The 21,255-nt window shown below is 47.5% G+C and overlaps 1 protein-coding gene across 2 annotated transcripts in view; it reads left to right on the top strand.

The window, feature by feature from the left end:
• The first annotated feature begins 202 nt into the window (after positions 1 to 202).
• The window catches only part of Rp9 (RP9 pre-mRNA splicing factor), a 30,515-nt gene continuing 9,462 nt past the window's right edge, over positions 203 to 21,255 (top strand). For both annotated transcript variants that reach the window (XM_032911602.1, XM_032911601.1), the window contains exons 1-5: positions 203 to 426; positions 10,859 to 10,889; positions 12,133 to 12,262; positions 15,849 to 15,940; positions 20,570 to 20,631. In XM_032911602.1, coding sequence (XP_032767493.1) covers positions 299 to 426; positions 10,859 to 10,889; positions 12,133 to 12,262; positions 15,849 to 15,940; positions 20,570 to 20,631 — 443 coding nt within the window. In that variant the 5' untranslated portion in view covers positions 203 to 298. The remainder of the gene's footprint in view (positions 427 to 10,858; positions 10,890 to 12,132; positions 12,263 to 15,848; positions 15,941 to 20,569; positions 20,632 to 21,255) is intronic.

Raw genomic sequence — 21,255 nt, 5'->3', positions numbered from 1 at the left:
AAAAAAAAACAAAAAAACAAAACTGAGCCCCAGGAGTGGGTGTGGCCTGTAGGCGACTTTAAACTCCCGGAAGCCCTCAGGCCCCTCCCGCCTTCGCCCCGCCCCGCCGCGCCCTCGCCCCGCCCTCGTCCCGCCCCGCCCCTCTCCCCTTAAGTTCCCGCAGGCCTCGGGGGCCGCCGGGGCCTGGCTGCGCGTACCCGGCTGGAGCTCTCCGGCACCGGCGGGTGGGACGTTGGCGGGGTTGCGCTGAGGGGCGTAAGAGGTGTCTGTCCACCTCCTAAGCCCGCCTCGGGTCGCGATGTCGTCCGGGGCTGGGTCTCGGCGGCCGCGGGAGCCGCCGGAGCACGAGCTGCAGCGGCGGCGGGAGCAGAAACGGCGGCGGCACGACGCACAGCAGCTGCAGCAGCTCAAGCACCTGGAGTCCTTGTGAGTCGGCGGGGCCGGGTGCGGGCGGTGCGGGCAGCAGCCGACGGGTGGGCGTCGCGGCCTGGCGAGCCCCCGGCTCCCTCCGCGCGAGGGCGACGGAAGGACACGGGACGGAGGCCGGCCACTGTCCCCGCCACGGCGACGGTGGCGATGGCAGTGGCTGCGTCCGGAGGCCGAGCTCGAAGCCTCTGGGCGTCGTACGAAGCCAGCTTCCTGTGCTCTACCACCGACGGCACCGGCGGGAAGCTCAGGGTGGAAACTGCGGGAGACGCGCGGGAAGGTGGTGGATGCTGCTGCGGGGCCTGAGGGTGGAGCCGGATGACCTGACAGCTTGTAGAGTCGCATGTAGGTGAGGGAAGGTGGCGGATAAAAGTCAGAAAGAACCAGGGAGGAGAGGTTTGGGGCCGCCGAGCGTGGTGAGGAAGGGACATTGTAGGAGACGTTTATTCCCGTGTGTGTGAGTGTTATGCAGACAAGTCTCCCAGAGTATAGTGTGTGTTTTGCAGACAAGTCTTCCTATGAGTGTGTGTGTATTACCTTGCGTGCCCTCGATCATTTTATTTATGCTTGACAGCATTACTAGCACATTGTATGTTATTTTCTTTTTTCAGAGATGGTTTTCAGTGTTGAGCTTTCCCTCTTATATTCCCCACAACCCGGTGTATCTTATTCGTTTCTTAAGACAAGGAGGTCTGGTGAGCCTCCCACCTCAGACTAGAGCAAGGCCTCTTAACATTTCTCTACAAGTGACCTCCTTCACCTAAGAAATTTTCGCACTACTGCAGGTGTATAAGTATATAAAATAAGGGATACAAGTCAAACATTGACTGATAGTAAGTCATAAGGAAATGTGTTTAAAACCGTTCTTTCTTATACACGTTAAGTTTACCATTTATTAAAAACAAAAGCAAGTTTAAATACTAATGAAATAGATTACTTGTTTAATTTTACACAAATAATTTCATCTTGGCTGGATATCTGAATGCTGAAGGATGTGGAACATCCTCAACACTTTTCAGTGGCTTTATAGTTTGATTTTATAATTGCTGAAGCTTTGACACCACTGTCACTATGCAAAGTCCACAGAATATAATAGGATATAGTAGGAATATGTTTAGGGCCATTTCAGAAATTGTTGAGAATTCTATTGTACTAATTGAACTTTTTTAAAAAGGAGTATTTATTCATTTCATGTATGAGAGTACACTGTAGCTGCCTTCAGACACACCAGAAGAAGGCATCAGACCCCATTACAGATGGTTGTGAGCCACCATGTGGTTGCTGGGTATTGAATTCTGGATTTCTGTCAGAGCAATCGGTGCTCTTAAACACTGAGCCATCTCTCACAGCTACAGGGTAATACTAACTAAATGCTTACAACCCAGCAGTGATAATAGGAATAAAGTGGAAGCCTGTGTTTTTCATGATTAAATCATTTTATTAAAACCTGCTTCTTCAGAATTCCATCCTATACCACAGATCAGCTTAGTCATCCAGCCTTGTAGACTGAACTACTACCAGATTCTTGGAATAGCTTTCCAGTTTGCTGACACCTACAGTTACTGAAGCCTCTTGTCTCTTGTAGAAGCAGGAGAGCTCTAAAAAAAAAAAATCCATGGTGTGAACTATTGAGATGAATGCATTTGATGATCCTGATTGATCCATTGTGAGAAGCAAGGAATTTAGAGACTCTGTACATAAACTCCCAGTGTTTGGTAGAAAATTAAGGAGACTAACAATGCTGGCTGGTTGCTTCCAGCATCTCTGGACATAGCGACAAAGGAAGAGCATTAACTCTGAGATAACCAACTGGCTCCAGATGGGCGTAAACCTGATGGTTTCTAAGTGTGCCCGGGAGTAGCCACAGAGCTCAAGTTGAGGAAGAGCAAGCCAAAGCCCGCTGAATGGCAGCACAGATTCAAGTCCCTGCCTCTCACAGGGTCAGCTGGTTTAGTTAGGGCACTGGTTGGTGGGAACTGGGTCTGTACTTGGCATGGAGTTGTAACTGAATCCCCTACTGAGGCTGAAGACTTTGAAGCCTCAGATTCTCAAACATTCATCTCACTTGAAGAAGTAGTCTCTCCACTCTTAGCAGAGAATGTATCCATACCCTATCCCACTGTAGTATCATCCTGTCTGCATTTGCCTAAAGGAATCAATCCCTCATTGCCTGCCATACAGCAGTGGCGTTCCCTCTAGAGTTGCTGGACTGATCTCCTTCAGGACCCATTGATAGTCGCCTCAAGACCCTGTGTCCAGATTTAGGGCAGGCTCCTAGAAAGGAAGTGTAGTCCACGGGGAGGTATGCTGTAACACTTAAGAACTTAATGAGTTTGCCAATCCATTCAAGCAGAAGTCTGGGAATTGTGTGTGGAAATGGATTGTGAGGGGATGAGATAATGTTGGGAAGAACATAAAACTGTATCAGAATAAGTTTATTGATACAGGCTCAATAGGTGGAGATCCTAGGTTTAATATGGAAGATGATATAGTTTTTTAAAAGGTGCTAAAAGTTCGATCGGTTGGCTGAAGCATTTGTCAAAAGATGGCCTACTGAAAAAGAGTTGGGACATCTGACGTCCCTTAGCTTAGTGGGCACACTAGGTAAAACCTAGTCCTCCACTATAGGAAGACCAGAAGACACGCCCTTCACTAATGTCATGAGACAAAAGGGTCAGGGGCACCAGCACACTTGAAGACATTTGTCATCACCCTTTTCCTTGTGGCAGGCCTCAGGGTTGGAGATTCTGAAGCTCAATGAGATGAATTCAGTATGATTGGCTTAACTGGGCCGAGGAGGAGTAGAGGCCAAGTGGCAGGACTAAGTCACCAAAAGGCAAGGTGACCATAGTTATCATACTGGGCAGCATAGACAAAGCAGTGTCCACAGTGGCCTGACCCGTAAAGGATATCACATGTAAAGTGAATTTTATAGTGGCATGATTCCTATGGGCCTTTGGTACTGGCTCATCAGACGTGGTGTTTCCAGGAATGAAATAGATAAGAAACCTATGTTTTTGTTGGATCAGTATAAGTGGAATTCCCAAACGAAAGATAGGCTACATTGGATTGTGACAAAAGGAAAGTCTCAACCCACGAACCAATTTCCAGATTTGAGCCAGTTTGCAGACCCAGAATAACTTGAGTGAAAGGAATGGCAAGGTTCCCCTAAGGAAAGACCTTGCTAAACTTCCCACAAGTTGTAGTTAGTATCTCTCCCATCCGTTCCCAGAAAGAGCCTTTTACAAGGGTGTTTTACTGGGGAAAAGGAAACAGACTTTCCACTCTAAATTGGGTAATTCCAGGTGTGATGGTGCGTATATGCTCAGCCCAGGAAGTGGAACTATTAGAAGGTGTGGCCTTGTTGGAGTAGGCGAGTCACTGTGGGCGTGGGCTTTAAGACCCTCATCCTAGCTGCCTGGAAGTCAGTCTTCTGCTAGCAGCCTTCAGATGAAGATGTAGAACTCTCAGCTCCTCCTGTACCATGCCTGCCTGGATGCTGCCCTGACACCACCTTGATGATAATGGAATAAACCTCTGAACCTGTAAGCCAGCACCATTGAAATGTTGTCCTTCTAAGACTTGTCTTGGTCATGGTGTCTGTTCACAGCAGTAAAACCCTAACTAAGACACCAGGAGACCACCAAAAAGCACTGTGACCCACCAGTTAAATGAAAGCAGGTAATTAATGGAGTTTTGGCTGAAGTCCAACTCATAATGGGTCTCCAAACTCATCTTGTATTTGTCCAATTCCAGAATGTATAATTAGGATAGATACACGTGGAAGTTGGTAAATTCTTACATAGGCCCCTGACTTATGGAGTAAGGGTCATTATGATTGGAAAGGCCTAGTGTAAATCACGGAGTTGCCTCTGCCAGGGAAAAGAGTGAGCAAAGACAGTTTTGCACCCCAAGAAGACTTTCAGAAATTAATGCCAACCAGTAAGGACTTAAAAGATGGCAGGCGGGGCGTTCCCACCACAGGGAACTCCTGTTTGGTTGTGCGGAACACAGGTGGATTGTAGTAAGCTGACAGTCGACTGTGAGAAACCTCATCAAGCAGTAACTCGCACTGCAGCTCCTGTACTAGGCCTCGTGTCCTGACTTGAGCAGGTCAGCACATCTCCTGGCACGTGGCAGGCAGCTATTGATCTAGCCAATGCTTTTTCTCAGCACCTGTCCATGAGGCCCGCTGCAAACAGTTTGCTTTCAGCTGGCATGTACTTTTACGGTTGCACATCAAGGGTATTAACTCTCTAGGCCTGTGTCGTAACTTAGTCAAAGAGATCTTGTTCATACGTCTCTCCGACAAAATTCCACACTGGTCCCCTATGTGGATGGCCTTGTGCTGATGGACCAAGTGAGCAGGAGGCAGCAGCCACTGGGGGACTGTCACATCAGAGAACAGGAAAGAAGTCCAATTGGAATCCCAGGCGAGTCTTTTAGGAGTCCAGCAGTGTAGAGCATACAGAGACAATACTTCTAAAGGAAACAGTAAGTTGTTGCGGCTGGCCCCTCCCACCACCAAGAACACACCACCTTTAGTGGGTCTGTTTGGATTCTGGAGAACAACACATTCTTCACTTGGGTGTGTTACTCTGGCCCATTGACCAAGTGACTTAGAAACCTGCTAGTTTTGTGTGGCCTGCAGCAGGAGAAGGCTCGACAGGTCCAGGCTGCTGTGCAGGCTGCCCTACCACTTGGACCATGTGATCCAGCAGACCTTAGAGTTCTAGAGAGGTCACAGCAGATGGGGTGTTATTTGGAGCCTTTGGCAGGCCCTATAGGTGAATCATAGTCGAGACTTGGGAGCAAGGCTTTACCATCATCTGCAGACAGTATTCTCCCTTTGAGAGACAGCCCTTGGCCTGCTACTGGGAATTATGAGTAACTTAACATTTGACAATGGGTCACCAAGTTACCAAGTAACCGAGCTGCCCATCGTGTGCTGGGTGTTATCTCACCCACCAACACAGAGTTGGACCTACACAGCAACAATAGTTATCAAATGGAAGGCTTTATACATGCTCAGGCCCAAGCAGGTCCCAAGGGCAAAGCAAATTGCGTGAAGAAGTTGCTCAAATGCCTATGGTTTCTAGTTGTAGTACAATGCCTTCTGCACCCAAGCGTGAACCTGTAGGCTCATGCAGTGTGCCCTATGATTGAGGAAGAGAAAACTAGGCACTATTTTACGGATGGCTCTGCACTCTTAACCAGCCATTGGCCCATGTGCCTATGAATCAGGTGCCATCGTGGCAGAGTCAGAGGTTATGAATGGGCTTGACAACATGAACTTGTACTCACCAAGGCTGACCTGGCTATAGCTGCTGCTGAGTACCAGATCTGTCAGTAGCAGAGGCAAGAGTGGGTCCCGAATATGGCGCCATTCCCTGGGATGACTAGGCAGTAACCTGGTGGCCGTGGACCACTTCCAATGGTCCAAATGGAAAGGCCAACATTTTTTTTCTTACTGGGGCAGAAATTTATTCTTGCATATAATGCTTCTGCCAAAACTACCATCTGTGGGCTTGCAGAGTGCTTTATCCGCTATCACAGTATTGAACACAGCATTGCTTCTGACCAAGAACCCGATTTATGGCCAGAGAAGAGTGACAGTGAGCTCATTCTACCGTGTTCCCACCACCCTGAAGCATCTGCCTGAGGAGAGTGATGAACAGGCCTTTTGAAGACACAGTTAAAACACTAAGGACTTAGATGTCAGCAGCCTGGTGGGCTGGCAGGTTCTCCAGAGGATGGAGATGCTTTGAGTCAGAGCCCAGTGAGTGGCAAGGTCTCTCATAGCCAGGATCCACGGGTGAAATGAGAATGGTTCCACTCACTGCTACCCTAGTGACCTCCTGGGAATGTTTTACTTTCTCTTCTGACATCTTACATTCTGCTGGCCTAAAAGTTTGAGCATTGGAGCCACAACAAACATTCCACTGAACTGGAAGATCAGATTTTCCCCCTGGTCCTTCTGTCTTCTGATGCCCTGAAGCCAACAGGCTAAGAAAGGAATAACAGGGTTAGGAGGGGTGGTTGATCCAGACGACCATGGGGAAATTGGATCACCTCTCCACAGTGGAGTGAAGAAAGGGTATATGTGCAGTGCAGGAGATCCCCTAGGGCGTCTCTTAGTACTGCCATGTCCTGTGATTAAAGTCAATAGGAACTACAACAGCCTAATCCGGGCAGGATGACAAAGGGCACAGACTTCAGGGATGAAGGTTTGGGTCACTCCTCCAGGAAAAGAGCCAAGACCTGCTGAGGTGCTTGCCAAGGGTGGAGGAAATGCAGAATGGGTAGAGAGGAAGGTAGTTATAAATATCAGCTAAGGCCATGTGACCAGTTGCAGAAACTAAGATAATAATTGACTAGAGTATTTCAGTCCTATTTTGTTATAAGCATGTTTGTACATACATGCACATATTTTAAGCTATATTTTTGTTTTATTTCTTCATCATGTAGTACATTGAGAGAGTATCAGTGAATATTATCACATTCAAGTTAGGAGGCAGTGTAAGACTAAGCATTCCTCAAGGAATGGTACCACCTGTTCTAAAATATGTAATGCGTTTGTGGATGTACTTGGCATAGTTAAATCCTGCCAGGTGGAATCCTGACCTGGTTATTTTTTTCGTCTAGACATTGAACATGCCGTAATGAAATGTAATTGATGTCAAGTGACAAGGGGTGGACTTGTGATGTAACTGATGTCAAGTGACAAGGGGTAGACTTGTGATGTATCCTTGGTTGTCATCTCAACTGCATCTGGAATCAACTAAAACCAAGCAGCTGGGCACATCTGTGAAAGATTCTTAATCAGGTCATTTGAAGTGGGAACGCCCACCCTAAGTCTGGGTCACATCTTCTGGTGGCAATCCACATAAAAGGGACATAAAAGAAGGAAGCTCTTTGGGGTTGGGGATTTAGCTCAGTGGTAGAGCGCTTGCCTAGCAAGCGCAAGGCCCTGGGTTCGGTCCCCAGCTTCGAAAAAAAGAAAAAAAAAAAAAAAAAAAAAAGGAAGCTCTTTCTGCTTGACCTCACTCAATCTCTGTCAAGTGCATCCGTCCTGATGTTGAGTCATTCCTTTGCTGTTATTAGAACCTACTTCTTTGGGATTATAACATAGACCAAACAACTACTTAATGTAGCCCTGGTGTCCTGGAACTCACAGAGTCCACCTGACTCCTGAGCACTGGAGCTAAAGTCGGGTGTCCCTATACCCAGCTCATAACATAGAGGAACAGGCTGCTGGGTGCTCTTTTCATCAAGAGACTGTCCAGTGTCGGCAAAGGGAGACTTTCTAGGTCTTCAGAGTTCTCGGCAAGCATCTTCTGTCCTCTGCCTGAAGTTGACAGTATGTTTGGCTGCTAGTAATCTAGGGTAGAATGTACTAGACTTAGAACCAAGCTGAAGGGTAGGACAGGCAATTTTCTGGCCATGAGAAAAGAAAGCTTCAGCCTCTGGTATCCAGACTACCTTCTGAAGGCCTTGGCTTCTACCTAAAGAAGTCTCTTAACTTCTTCCCCTTCCCCACATTTGTTGAAATCAGGTTTGTTGTTTGGACTCGGGGTATCTTGGCTTTATTATTTTCTCACTATCATTTTAAATGCTCTGGGAGGAAGACAGATGTGTATGTGGTAAGTCCGTCAGCCATGTTGAATGAAAAGCACCACAGTGGATTCTTATAGATGAACTCCTTTGCTCATCCTGACATGCCTCCTCAGGTCTCAGCCGTCTCCACACCACTTCTCTTTGACCTTAGGCTACTGAAGGCACCTGAGTCTGCCACCCATCCTTCAGGCTTCTCGGGAGCTACCAAACAGGCATCTTGTCTCTGCAGTTTCTTGGAGGCAGCTGCAGAAACAGTTTTGTGGAATGGAGTATACTTAATCAATGCTTCAAATAAATCCTTCAAATAACAGTCAACACAAAAGTAGTTTAAAGTGAGGCTACAGAGATGGCATAGAGGACTCAGGTTCAGTTTCCAACACCCACATAGTAGCTCACAACTATCTGTACCAGAGCCGATGCCCTACTCTGACCCCTCAGACACTAGACATACATGTAGTGCCCAGACATACATGCTAATTTTTGAAAAGTAATTTAAAGTACTTCACAGAGTATAAAGATTTAATGAGTTATCCCCAAAGACTCCTGGCTGTAAACTGGCACTCAGAAGACTGAGAAATGGTGACTGAAGCCAGCTAGATGTATGGAGAGAGACTCCGCCTCAGAAAACATCCATCCATGTATTTATGAATGAGTTCTGAGTCCACTTCAGGTGTTTTTCCTTCCTACCTAGTCTGTCTGTTTTATTCTTCAGAACAACTTGGTACACGTTCAGTGATATCATAGCAAAACCTCAGGGTACAAAATAGATCTTAACTACTGTTTTTAAATCATATAAGAGCTAACCACAGGAGTTTGCTACACCTGTATGGAGTTCAGCACTCAGGAGACTGAGGCAGAATGATTATCGTAAGTTCAAGTCTAGCCTGGGCTATAGAATAAGGCCCTGTCTCAAACAATAACAAAGCTATCAATTTTAAATTTAAAGTAACAGATTAAATTAATTTAAAATTAACAATAAATAAAAAATATAAAATATAAATGTCTTTTTTTTTAACCTGTTTGTATATTTTTCCTTTTTAACATTAGTCCTGGAGATTCAGCCTACAGGCCCAGGTTATACTACCAAATCATACCTCCATCCCAATGCAGGTTTGATGTTTGGGGGTGGAGAGTTCTTGTTTTGTTCCCAGTTCTGGGAATCAAAGCCTTGTACATGATAGGTTAATGTTCTTCCACTGAGGTGCCCACCTCTTAGTCCCATATTTCTTTCCTTTTTGGTTTTTTTTGGTACAGGCTCTCACCCTGTAATCCTGGTTGGTCTAGAACTCAGAGGTTCAACTGTCTCTGCCTCCCGAGAGCTGAGATTAAAGGTGCACAGCACCACACTCGGCCAGCCTGGGTTTGGCTAACTGTCACGGTGGGAACAATTTTATTTTACTTTCTTAATCTCTTTTACTTAGCACTGGAATGATACTTTGAGGTGTAGTATCTTTTTGAATGTATGAATTTATTTGTCCTGGTAATAAGTACTGATCACCTCACTTTAAACTTACCAAAGAAACCTATACAATACACTTTCATGGAACACTTTTTGCTAGTAATAACAAATTTCAGAATCTGTAATTGTGTCACATTCCTTTACAGTGTTAAGATGCATCTTATTGGTGCGTTTGGACCTTGTTATGATTGGCCACATGGTGTTTGTTCAACACTTGTAGCTCAGTGATGGATGTGGAGATTCATGTACTTTACTAGCAAGTTCCTTTGGTCCTGATGCTTGAGACTTTGTTGATACTGTAATGAATGGCTGCTGGTGGACTGTGCCGTCTAGCCAGATGACCCAGATTTTTATTGGCTTTGCTGAGTTGGTCTTGTGTCACAGCATACCTTCCCTTTTGAAAATGTTTTAAATGTCTGCTTTGGAAGAGGTCCTATACCAGTTTAAGAAGCTAATTTTGATCCCACCCAGCCATTTACTGTACAACCTTCAGGGGATGCATCTTGCCCTGGCCTTTCAAGGCTCTGGATTCACGGCATTTCTAATACTGGTTTGTTTTGTCAACTTGACACAAACTAGAGTCACCTGGGAAAACAGAACCTCAACTGAGGATTTGCCACCGTCAGACTGGCCTGTGGGAAGTCTGGAGACATAGTTTTGATGTGATGAATGTGGGAGCCTAACCCACTGCAGGCAGTTCCACCCTCAGACGCTGGTTGCATAAGAGAGCAGTGTGAGCAAGCCAGGAGAACGAGCCATGGTCTCTGCTTCTGTTCCTGCCTTAGCTTCAGTCAGTGATAGCCTAACCTAACCTGTGAGCTAAAACCTTTCCTCTCCAAGTTGCATTTGGTCATGGTGTTGGTAACAGCAACAGAAAGCACCCCATGCTGTTCCCCTACCAAGCTACTTCTACATTTCAGAGCAGGAAAGGGGAAATCTGAGGACCCCCTTAGGCTGTGCATAGAGAACAAAGAAAACATACATCCCTGTCCCTTCTGGCCGTCCATCAGTGAGCAGTCCCCAGGGTTTAGAGAGGAGAGGCACAGACTGAATGAAGTACCTGTATCACTCTGTGGAGTCCATAGGAATCTTGAGGAGCCTAAGTGTTGTTCTTTGAGCATCACTCTTCCTCCTGGGCTGCTGCTTGCCCCAAAGACAAGCATCATGAGTCTGGTGTCGTAGTGTAGATACCGTGGGGCTGCGGCTAGTGTCTGACACGGCTGGGTGTGGCGGGGAGCCTCTGAGGCGGTTGGTTCTAATCTGCAGCAAGCCTCTGCTTTGCTCTGTGTGGATGGGTGTGCGCTGGTTTCTGTTGGCCCGTTTGATGAAGATGGTTTTCTCTGTTTCATTTTCCAGTTACGAGAAACCTCCCCCCGGGTTTATTAAGGTAAGCACCATGTTTGACTGCTCTATTAAATGACTGTGAGCTTAGTGATGGAGTGGAGAAAAATCATGTGATCTTTTTTTTCAATCTCCTTGTGTCAGTGGTTCCCAACCTTCCTAACACTGTGACACTTTAACCTTGTTCCTCCTGCTGTGACTTCCAACCATAAAGTTATTTTCATTGGTGCCTCATAACTGTAACTTTGTTACTGTTGTGAATCTAAAGTGTCTGTGTTTTCCAATGGTCTTAGTTGACCCCAGGAAAGGGTCATTCAGACCCAAGGAAGTCGTAGTCCCACAGGCTGAGAACCACTGCCTCATATGAAACATCGGGGTTTTCCTACAGATACCACGTAACCCTAATTTTGAACTTGTCACAAAGGCTATGCCTTCCTAGAAGTTTAATCTGCTCTCATTCCCTGTCCCAAGGAACTGCCCTGGTGTCTCTCGAAGCTCTGCTGTCTGCTTTCCTTGTCTTCCTCACGCAGCCATCTCCTCAGTACATTTGGGCTTGGAGTCTTGAGCGCCCTCCGCTCAGGGGGTCTGTGAAGAGGCCTGAGAGGACATGGACTACAGTGATGAGGGCAGGGGCCCCTGCAGCCTAGCAACAGAAACTGGGTATTTCAGTAGGAGGGGACTCAAGAAGCAGGCAAAGCCCAAAAGACTTTCAGGAAAAGAAATGTTTTAACAAACCAGAACGTAAAGAAATACTCCAGTTCTAAAAACAGTTCTACAATGGTGAAAATCCCCATCAGAGGCACAGTGACCTTTAAGAGAGAAGGTAGGACAGACTCCTGAGGCTGTCTTCCCACTCCTCCTGCGTCCTGGGAAGAATTTGCCTTCCCCCAAGGTGTCACTTTTTTAGAGCTGTTTTCATGTGACGGTCTAGCTCTAGTGTTCTAGACTGCCTTTCCTCCATCCACAGACTGAAAAAATGAAACCTTTCTGATGCATTTTATGTTAGTGCGTGGAGGTCACAAGTCATTCCTGCGTGGACCTTGAGCCTCATAGGACGTTGCTGCGGTAGAGGCTGGGCTGCTTCTCTAGCTGTTGTCTCACTGGGGCTTCGCCTCTGCAGTGCTCTTACGGTGGGCCTTGTCACTGAGTGAGAGGAAGCTGACATCAGTAGCCTCCAAGCAGGAAGCAAGGACAGAGTCCTGTTTGGGTTTCGGTTTCTTGGGTTTTGGTTTCAGTTTGGTTTTGGTTCTGGTTTTGTCCTGTTGGTTACACACTTTATCTTCCTGTAGGAGGATGAGACAAAGCCAGAAGACTGTATACCAGACGTGCCCGGCAATGAGCACGCCAGAGAGTTTCTGGCTCATGCTCCGACCAAAGGACTTTGGATGCCGCTGGGGAGAGAGGTCAAAGTTATGCAGTGTGAGTGTGCAGGGGCTTGGGTCATGTCTCTGGCAGTCCGTCTTCTACTAAACAAATGCGGAGGGTGGGTAACTCAGCATCAGGCTTATCTGGGCCACGGTTCTGAGGGCTGCAGGGTCTACAGAGCACAGCATCAGCATTCTGGCCTGGGTTCCCTGCTTACGTCATACACGGTGGAGAAGCGGAAGGGAGCACGCGTAGGGAGTGATGAGATGGGCGTACAGTCACTCCAGACCTGGCAGTCATTCTCTCATTCATGACGATTCAGTCCCCATGACTGAGACCTGCCGCTAAGCTCCACATCTTAGCATCCTCTACCCTACACTACTACACTGCACATAAGGCTTTCAACACAGGAACCTTTGAGGGACAAATCAGATCTAAACTACAGCATTCCTCTGTACACACAGGCTATAAGCCATACTTCACAGTACCATACCTCTTCCACTTAGCTTGTTCTCTTCACACTGTGTCTGCCTGCCTGTCTGTCTGTCTGTCCATGTGTCTGTGTCAATGCTGCTATAGGGATCAACTGATCAACACTAGGGCACTGCCCATGTCAGATGAGTGCTTTTCCAGTCCCTAGATTTTTATTTATCATTACTAATTCCTGTGTGTATCTGTTGTATATGTAGTTTCCATGGGATACATGTGAAGGTCAGAGGAGACCCTGTGGGGTTTGACTCTCAAACTCCTACCATGTGAGCTCCAGGGCAAATCCTGTTATAAGCTGAGCTGTATGGCTGACCAAACTCCAGGGCTGCTGACTTCAAATCCAGTGATCTTTCCCTAGCCATGGCAAGGGAGTGGGACTACATCAACAAAAAGAGCATCCTGTAAGAGACACCATAGGAGCAAGGGATGCATCAGAGCTTTGCTTCCCGGCTGCCGGTGTTGTTGAGTGATGTTAACCTAACAAAAGTAACCACAGGCCACTGGCTCTGGACAGGTAGAGCTGTCCATACGTATTGTGGCCCATCTCCACATCGCCAGGCTGGGCTTCTTGTATTTGTTTTTTGTTTGTTTGTTTTCCTTTGTTTTTGTTTTTTAGGTTTTTCTTTGTGTGTGTGTGTGTGTGTGTGTGTGTGTGGTGTGTGTGTGTGTGTGTGTGTGTGTGTGTTGTTTTTGTTTGTTTTGGTTCTTTGAGACAGGGTTTCTCTGTGTAGCCCTGGCTGTCTTGGAACTCACTCTGTAGAATAGGCTGGCCTTGAACTCACATTGAAACACCTCCCTCTGCCTCTCAGTGCTGGGAGCCGAGATGCGAGCCCCTTGCTGAGCATGGTGGCTCACACCTTCAGTCCCAGCACCCGGGAAGCAAAAGCAGGCAGAGCTCAAGAGTTCAAGGCCAGCCTCATCTACAGAGTGAATCCAAACAAAAGTGTGTCTCCACATCTGGTCTCAGGCTGACTTTGAATTCTCAGTCCTCCTGCCTTGGTCTCCCCATAGACTGTCGGTAAGTTAAACTTGTACCACTATATGGTTTTCAGAGATGGAGTCATTTTTTTTAAACATGCAAGTGTTTTTTGCCTGCGTGGATGCGTGTGTACCACATGCCTGCCAGGCACCCTCGGAAGTCAGAACATTCCCCAGGGCTTGGGCTTAGGGATAGGGATGGCTGTGAACCACTATGGAGAAACCGGGAATCAAACCCATTTTCTTCTAATTTTCCTTTTTCTTTTTCTTTTTTTTTTTTTCGGAGCTGGGTACTTAACCCAGGGCCTTGTGCTTGCTAGGCAAGTGCTCTACCACTGAGCTAAATCCCCAACCCCTCTTCTGATTTTCAAATGATGATATCATGACAGAGAATTCTGACGCTGCTTCGGAGGGTCTGAGCAGCTGGTGTGCCATCTTTATGACCTGTACTGTGTGTGTTACACAACCATTCCTTAGCCACGTTTGCACCTTTAGTAACTTTCCTGGAACAACTCTAGAGTCTGTGTTCTCTAAAGCATGTGTCCAGTTAGCTGTGGTCAGATAATAATTTGTCAAGTAATTCTTCAACTACATTAATCCAAGAAACCTACCTTTATCGGGGGAGAGCGAGGGTGTGTGTGTGTGTGTGTGTGTGTGTGTGTGTGTGTGTGTGTGTGTGTGCGCGCGCTCGCGCACGCAAGTGTGTCTTGCTGTGTGGTCTAACCCTCCTGCCACAGCCTCCTGAGCAGCTAAAAGCCTACAGATGTGCATCACCACACATGGCTCTACCTTCCCAGGCCTCAGGTCACAGTGCAGTAAGGGAATTGGGTCTCTACCATCCTCCCAGTGCATTTGCATAATCAGGGTCCTGTCAGGACTTCCAAGAGCCTCTTTTGAGTGTTTCAGTCCCTGGTGTTTTTAAGTGCTTGACTGGGTTCCTATTTGCCGGGTTGATAAGCAGCCTGAGGATGTGTCTTAGTTTGCTTGGGCAGGAAAGTGTTTCTTTGTCGTATATGTCACAAGTCACAGTCCACCGAGAGAAATCAAGGCAGGAACTCAAACAGGGTAGGACCCTAGAGGTTGGAGCTGATAACAAGGCTGTGGAGAAGGCCTCTGCTGCTGCTTACTGGCCAGCTCTCCTTGGCTTGCTCAGCCTGCTTTCTCATTCTATTCAGAACCGTCTGCTGAGCCCAGAAGGGGCCCCACCCACAGTCAGCCGGGCTCTCCTCTATCGACTACTAAATCAAGAAAATGTCTACTGGCAACCTGAAGGTGTTTCCCAACTGCGGTTCCCTCTTCCAAAATGACTAGTTTGTGTCAAATTGTCTTAAAACCAGCCACTATTTTCAGCTAATATTCTGAAAGGTTGTCTTTCCTATAGAGTGGGTGATGTGCTTAGTCAAGTAATGACAGCAACTTAGAGGTGTGGCCTTACCAGGAATCTTTGAGACAACCAAACAGTGATAGTCTCGTGTGGGTATGTGTTTCTAGGGAGCTCAGACCTCATTCTGCACATTTCCAAGATTGCGTGTGCCACCTCAGGCAAGGTTCACTCAGCCCAAGAAGACACTGTCGTTGAGATGTTGGCCATAGCCTTGAGCACTCTGAGCCGTTCTCTCTCACTACCTAAACCCCTAGCCCTCAGAATCAGAGCCATTTCACAAATAAAAAGAGTACTCTCCTCTCCTTTTAATTATTTTCATGTGTGTGTGTGTGTGTGTGTGTGTGTGTGTGTGTGTGTGTGTGTGTGTGTGTGCTTGCATGAGTTCATGTTTACCACAGCAGCCCATGGAGGCCAAAAGAGAGCATTGGATCCCCTGGACCCGGAGTCGCAGGTGGCTGTGGGCCACCATGTCAGTGCTGGGAACCACCATTGACCCTGTTTCTGTAAAACTTAGTGAAGCACCCCGAGTAACTCGCATTTCATACTTTTGCAATGCGTTGCTTCGTAAGATTTGATGATGGAGCATTCATTCGCTCCTGACCTGACAAGATTCAAGATGTGGAAGGAAGCAGTTAGTTGGCCGTCATTGTTTTCTGGGACCTTCATGGTTTCATCCATTAATGCTGTGTATATTAGAATGGAGTCTAATGAAACACTTGAATCTACTGAAGCATTATCTCAATGAGACGAGCTGCATAGTCTGACAGAATCGTTTTTCTGTGGTTTCAGGTTGGCGTTGCAAACGGTATGGCCATCGAACAGGCGACAAAGAATGCCCTTTCTTTATCAAAGGCAACCAGAAGTTAGAGCAGTTCCGCGTTGTAAGTAAGACCCTGCTCTGTCACTGCTCACAGCTGCTCCGATGTGAATGTTAGCTGGGAGGTCCGTAGTGAACTGCTCTGGAAATGCCCTCTCCCGGAAGCCTCCCAGCCACGCTATCAGATGTTAACACGCCTGTTATGCAGCGTGTGGCTGCTTTGACAGCGCTCACCTAGCGTGCAGAGCCCTTGGCTCCAGCCACAGCACCGCACTAAGGCAGAGTGACAGTGCATGCTGGTGACGCCATCACTTGGGAGACACGGGAGCAGGACTGTGAGTTCAGAGTCAGCTTTGGCTACACAGTGAGTTTGAGGCCAGCCTGGCCTATATGAGACCCTGTCTCAGAAGAGAAAAAAGAAAAAGGAGTAAAAGACTACAAGTAAAAGTGTTCTTTCTCTATTTCGGGGGTCAGTAGTGTGAGATGTGAGAACTGGGACTAACAACCTGAGCAACTTAGGAGGCTCTTGTCTCGGGCTGGAGGTGGATCTGTGCAGCGCTGGTGTGATTGCCTAGCACATGCAGACCCTGAGCTCAAGCCACAGACAGCACTGCAGGAGAAGACAGAGCAAAGCAGATCCTCACCTTAGGAACTGGGCTCACTCTCTCAGAGCCGGCAGCGTGTGCTCAGCCCCCTTTGTAATTTACTGTATCTAACTTCACATCTTATTACTCCAGTGAGGGATTTTCCCCGGTCCATGGAGCCCTAGACGTGTCTTTTGAGCTGGACGTGTGTAGTTACTAAGATGATACCGGACAGCTCCCTTGTCTCCTCACTGTCCTCACGAGTCAGCTCTCAGAGGTGTGCATTCATATCCAGTTACTAAGTCTGCCAGGTCAGGCAGGCTCTGTGTGAGCGTGCTAAGGCTGTTAGTGTATCTAAGATGGGGCCAACAGGGCCAGTGCTGCAGTCCAGTACTCAGAAGTGTGAGGAAGGCCCTGCATGAGGCAAGCATGGAGCCTATAGCAACAGCCTGTCTCCCAAAACAAGACACACTCCCCAGGACGAGGCAGGGTGGAGAAAAGCTGTTGCCAAGCAAGCACAGCCCAAGAGTGGATGAACCTCTCCCATCCATGTAAATCCTAGGCGGGCATATTAGCCTGCTAGTGCTCAGAGGTACAGATCCCTGTGGAAACAGCTCGCTGGAATCGCTGTCTTGGGGGCTCTGGGTGCAGCTGAGATGCCTTGCCTCAGTGAATAAGATGGAGAGCTCTGGAAGGCCAGCCAAGAGCAGTGAAACCTGAGTGAAAACAGCCTGCGGCTAATGGCACCACACAGCTTTAGTCCTGTCACTCAGAGGCAAGACACTGACCTCTGAGGCTGAGGACAGCTTAATACAATATCCAGAGTACACTCCAGGCCAGCAGGTATCTTACGGCCCAAACTCTGCACGCATACCAGGAGTTAACAGTGATGGTGCCTGGTGAACGAGTGGGTTTTATGTCTATTTTACATATTTATTCGCAGCACCGTGGCTGAGCCAAGGGCGTATGTGTTGCTGGGATGATTCCTGAGGAAACAGCTTCTAAGAAGAGCCTTACCCTGCCTCAGTCTCAGTCCAGAGTTGACTCCAGTCCTTTTTTATACAGGATTTCCCTGTGTACCCCAGGGTGACCTCAACTCAGGATCCTTCTTGCACAGCCTCCCCAGTGCTGAGGTTACAAACGCCATCACAGCCCCCTGATGTGGAGCGTCTGACCTGGGGTGAGGCAGACCATGACAGGGAGAGGCTGTGGTGGAGCAGAGCTCCTCCACGCCCTGACAGCTTGTTAACCGTCAGGTCTAAGCTTGCCTCCCCAGAGCAGCCCACAGGTACAGGAGATTTGCAGACTCCCCTCGGGGTGACAAGTACTATCTGTTCTTTTCACCTAAGGCAGCCTTAAGTGATCACGGGCCTGTAATCCATAGGCAGCTCAGGCCGGTTTGAGGATGACCTCAAGATACTCTCCTGCCTCTGCTTACAACCCTCAGCTCTACCCTTGCTCTGCAGCTTGCTTGGTTTTGAAGAGGGTCAGGTTGCATAGCTGAGGATGACCCTGCAGTTTTGAAGTTTTGATCCTCCTGCCTCACCTCCAACAAACTGAGATCACGGATGTGATGTATGCCACCGTGCCTAGTTTCTAAAATTCTGGGGAGCAAACCCAGGGCTTTGAGTAGCCTCGACAAGCACTGTGCACACCTCAGCCTGGGTTTCTAAGCGCTTAAGTCTTTCAGTAGTAGTACTGCCACCGGCGGTCGGTTCTGGACTAGGAGTTCCTGTGGATCTTTCTCTTTTTTTCCTGATTTTCTTGATATTGGTGTGTATGTGAGTGTGAATTTGCCACAGCACTCGCATGTGGAGGTGGAACAACCTGATAAGCGTCAGTTCTCACCTACCACATGAGTCTTAGGGATTGAATTCAGGTGGCAGTCTTGCTGACACTTGTGTCTTTAGCCACTGAGCCCTCTCGCTGGCCCCTGTTTCTATATTCTTAGCATCTTGTTTAAGAGTGAATGTTAGGCTCAGCGAGGAGAGGCGTTTGCTGCCAAGCCTGGCCCTGGGTTTGAGCCCCAGAACCCAAGGGTGGAAGGAAAAAGAGACTTCTGAAAGTTGTCCTCTCATCCCATAAGCACACAGTTGCATACAAGCATGTAGACATTTTTGTGTGCATGTACACACACACACACACACACACACACACACACACACTAGTAATGTGACTGCAGAGATGGCTCAGTGGTTAAAGGCACTCGCTCTTCCAGAGCACCTGAGTTCCTTTCCCAGCACCCACGTCAGGCAGCTTACATTTTCTGTGACTCCAGTTCCAGGGGATCTGATGCCCAATTCTGGCCTCCATAGACACCCCACATATATGGCATACATGTGTACTTATATAAAAACCAAAATGCTGTTTAAAAACACAAAAGCACACACAGATTAGCAAAGAACAAGAATATGTCATTCAAACCAAAGCAGCAGTACAGGTTAGGAAAGAACAAACTGCCGACACTGACACCGGACGGCTGTGCGTGGTCGCACACCTTTAATCTCAGCAGTCAAGAGGCAGGGGCAGGAACAGCTCTTGAGGTCAAGTCCATCCTGGTCTACATAGAAAATTCCATGCCAACTCTGGCTACATAGTTAGACCCTGCCTCAAACAAACAAACAACAACAACAACAAGAAGAAGATTGACACGGGCACATGAGTTAAAGTGCTTGCCTCTTGCTTCTTTATGGGGTCTGAAGGACAGGTTTGGTCACTACAGGAATAGAGTGGTTCTCTGTTGGATAGATTGAGTCAATTAACCATTTTGCTTTTACCCAGCTTGTCCCTTCCCATGTCCCATAATTTAATCGTATGCACACACATTGTGAACAGGCATAAGATAGTAACTAAGGATTCTCCCAAACAGATCACTCAGGGGCCAGGCATAGTGCTGTGTGCCTTTAATCCCAGCACTCGGGAGACAGGCAAGTAAGACTGTCTTACAGAATCTGTGTGCTGGGAGGTCATAAGCAGGAAGAGGACCTTGCTTCATTTTCTAGAGCAGGGCATGTGTATAGGCTGGCAAATCGCAGCCCAAAGCAAGGGAGTCCCATGTTTGTAAGCACCTGTGTGCTTACCAGCCTCAACGGTGGTGTCTCCTGCCTGGAATCCTAGCACAGAAGCAGAATTGCCATAAGTTAGAGCCGTTCTTTAAAGGTTCGTTTGTTTTAACATATGTGAGTACACTGTATCTGTCTGCAGACACACCAAAAGAGAGTGCCATATCCCATTACAGATGGTTGTGAGCCACCATATGGTTGCTGGGACCTCTGAAAGAGCAGTCAGTGCTCTTACCCACTGAGTGCTCTCTCCAGACCCTGGAAATAATGTTCAATTATTTCCTGTATATTCTGTTTGGAGAAGTGTTTTGTGCCCTTAACATATTTACAGCAATAAAGTCTGAGTATAGTGGCACACAGCTGTGATCTCCATATTCAAAAGGCTGAAGCAGGAAGATTGCCCAGAGTTAGGAGGCAGCTTGGTTTACATAGTGAGTTAGAAGGTTATCCAGTAACTGTTTCAAAATGTAGTGAGACCCTGTCTCCAAAAGCCAAACTATTACAGACTTTTAAATGGATTACAATACATTGTACATACAGTAGGTGCCGTGGTTTCTGTTTGAGATCCCAGCACTTTGGAGACTGAAGCAGGATCAACATAGTGTGCGGCCATCCTGGATAGCAGAGTGAGGCCTTGTCTCGAGATGAGCTGGACGCAGTGGTGATCCAGCACTGCAGGGGTGGAAGCCGAGGGTCAAGACTTCCACACCTGCAGCACCGCAGCAAGTTCAAAGCCAGCCTGAGCTATGTAGTAAGATCTTACATGGTTGAGAAAAGACACAGATGCTGATCAATCTGTCATCAAGCCACAGGAAGCTGACCGTAATCTCGGCACTCAGGAGGCCAGGAAGGGATGATTAAAATTTCAAGGCCAGTCTGAGCTCCATTGCCAGCTTGAAGGAGGTCCAGGTTTGAATAAAGAGGAGTGACAAATTCAACAACAACAAAATCTGCATCAAATATGGTTTCCATACATAGAGGTCTAATTTTTACATAGTAAGCAATCCACAGTAACTAACCAGCCTGTGACCCTCTGTAACCCTTAAGGCACATGAAGATCCCATGTATGACATCATTCGAGAGAATAAAAGACATGAAAAGGACGTAAGGTAAGGCTGCCCATCGATCGCTACCAGTGAGTGTCCCCTTGAAGTCTGAAACTGCGGTGTTGTAAACAGCACTGGGAGCAAGACCGATGCCGGGGTTATGAGCAGGCCAGCTCTACTACAGTTCCTAACTAAGCAGTGGGCCTGCCTTGAGTTGTGAACAATCACACTGTGCGTGTGTGTGTGTGCGTGTGTGTGTGTGTGTGTGTGTGTGCGCGCGTGTGTGTGTGTGTGTGGCTACAGTGTCTCAGCATGTAGGCCAAGCTGGCCTCAGTCTCTGGAGGGCTAAGGTGACCCCTCGTATGCTATGACACCTTGCATGGCTGACTCTCTGGGGCTCAGACTACGTTCAGTATCACTGAAAGTCTGAGTTTTTGTTAATTTTGTTTTTAGACAAGATTAAGGAAGGGAGTTGTGGTTCAGCTGGTAGCATGTATGAAGTCTGGGTTGGGTTTGATCCCAGTATTGCATATACCAGATATTATGTTGCACACCTATACCACCATCACTAGGGGAGGGAGGAGGATTAGAAGGTCAAGGTCATTCCTGGCTGGGTCTGAGCTGAGGCCTGGAATACATGGACCCCGTCACAGAGAACAGAAAGTCTGTCTCTAACCGGCTGTATTG

This window comes from Rattus rattus, chromosome 8, assembly GCF_011064425.1.
Source record: "Rattus rattus isolate New Zealand chromosome 8, Rrattus_CSIRO_v1, whole genome shotgun sequence".
Taxonomy (NCBI): domain Eukaryota; kingdom Metazoa; phylum Chordata; class Mammalia; order Rodentia; family Muridae; genus Rattus; species Rattus rattus.
Note: the sequence above shows the minus strand (reverse complement) of the source record. Positions and strands in the feature narration are given on the sequence as shown.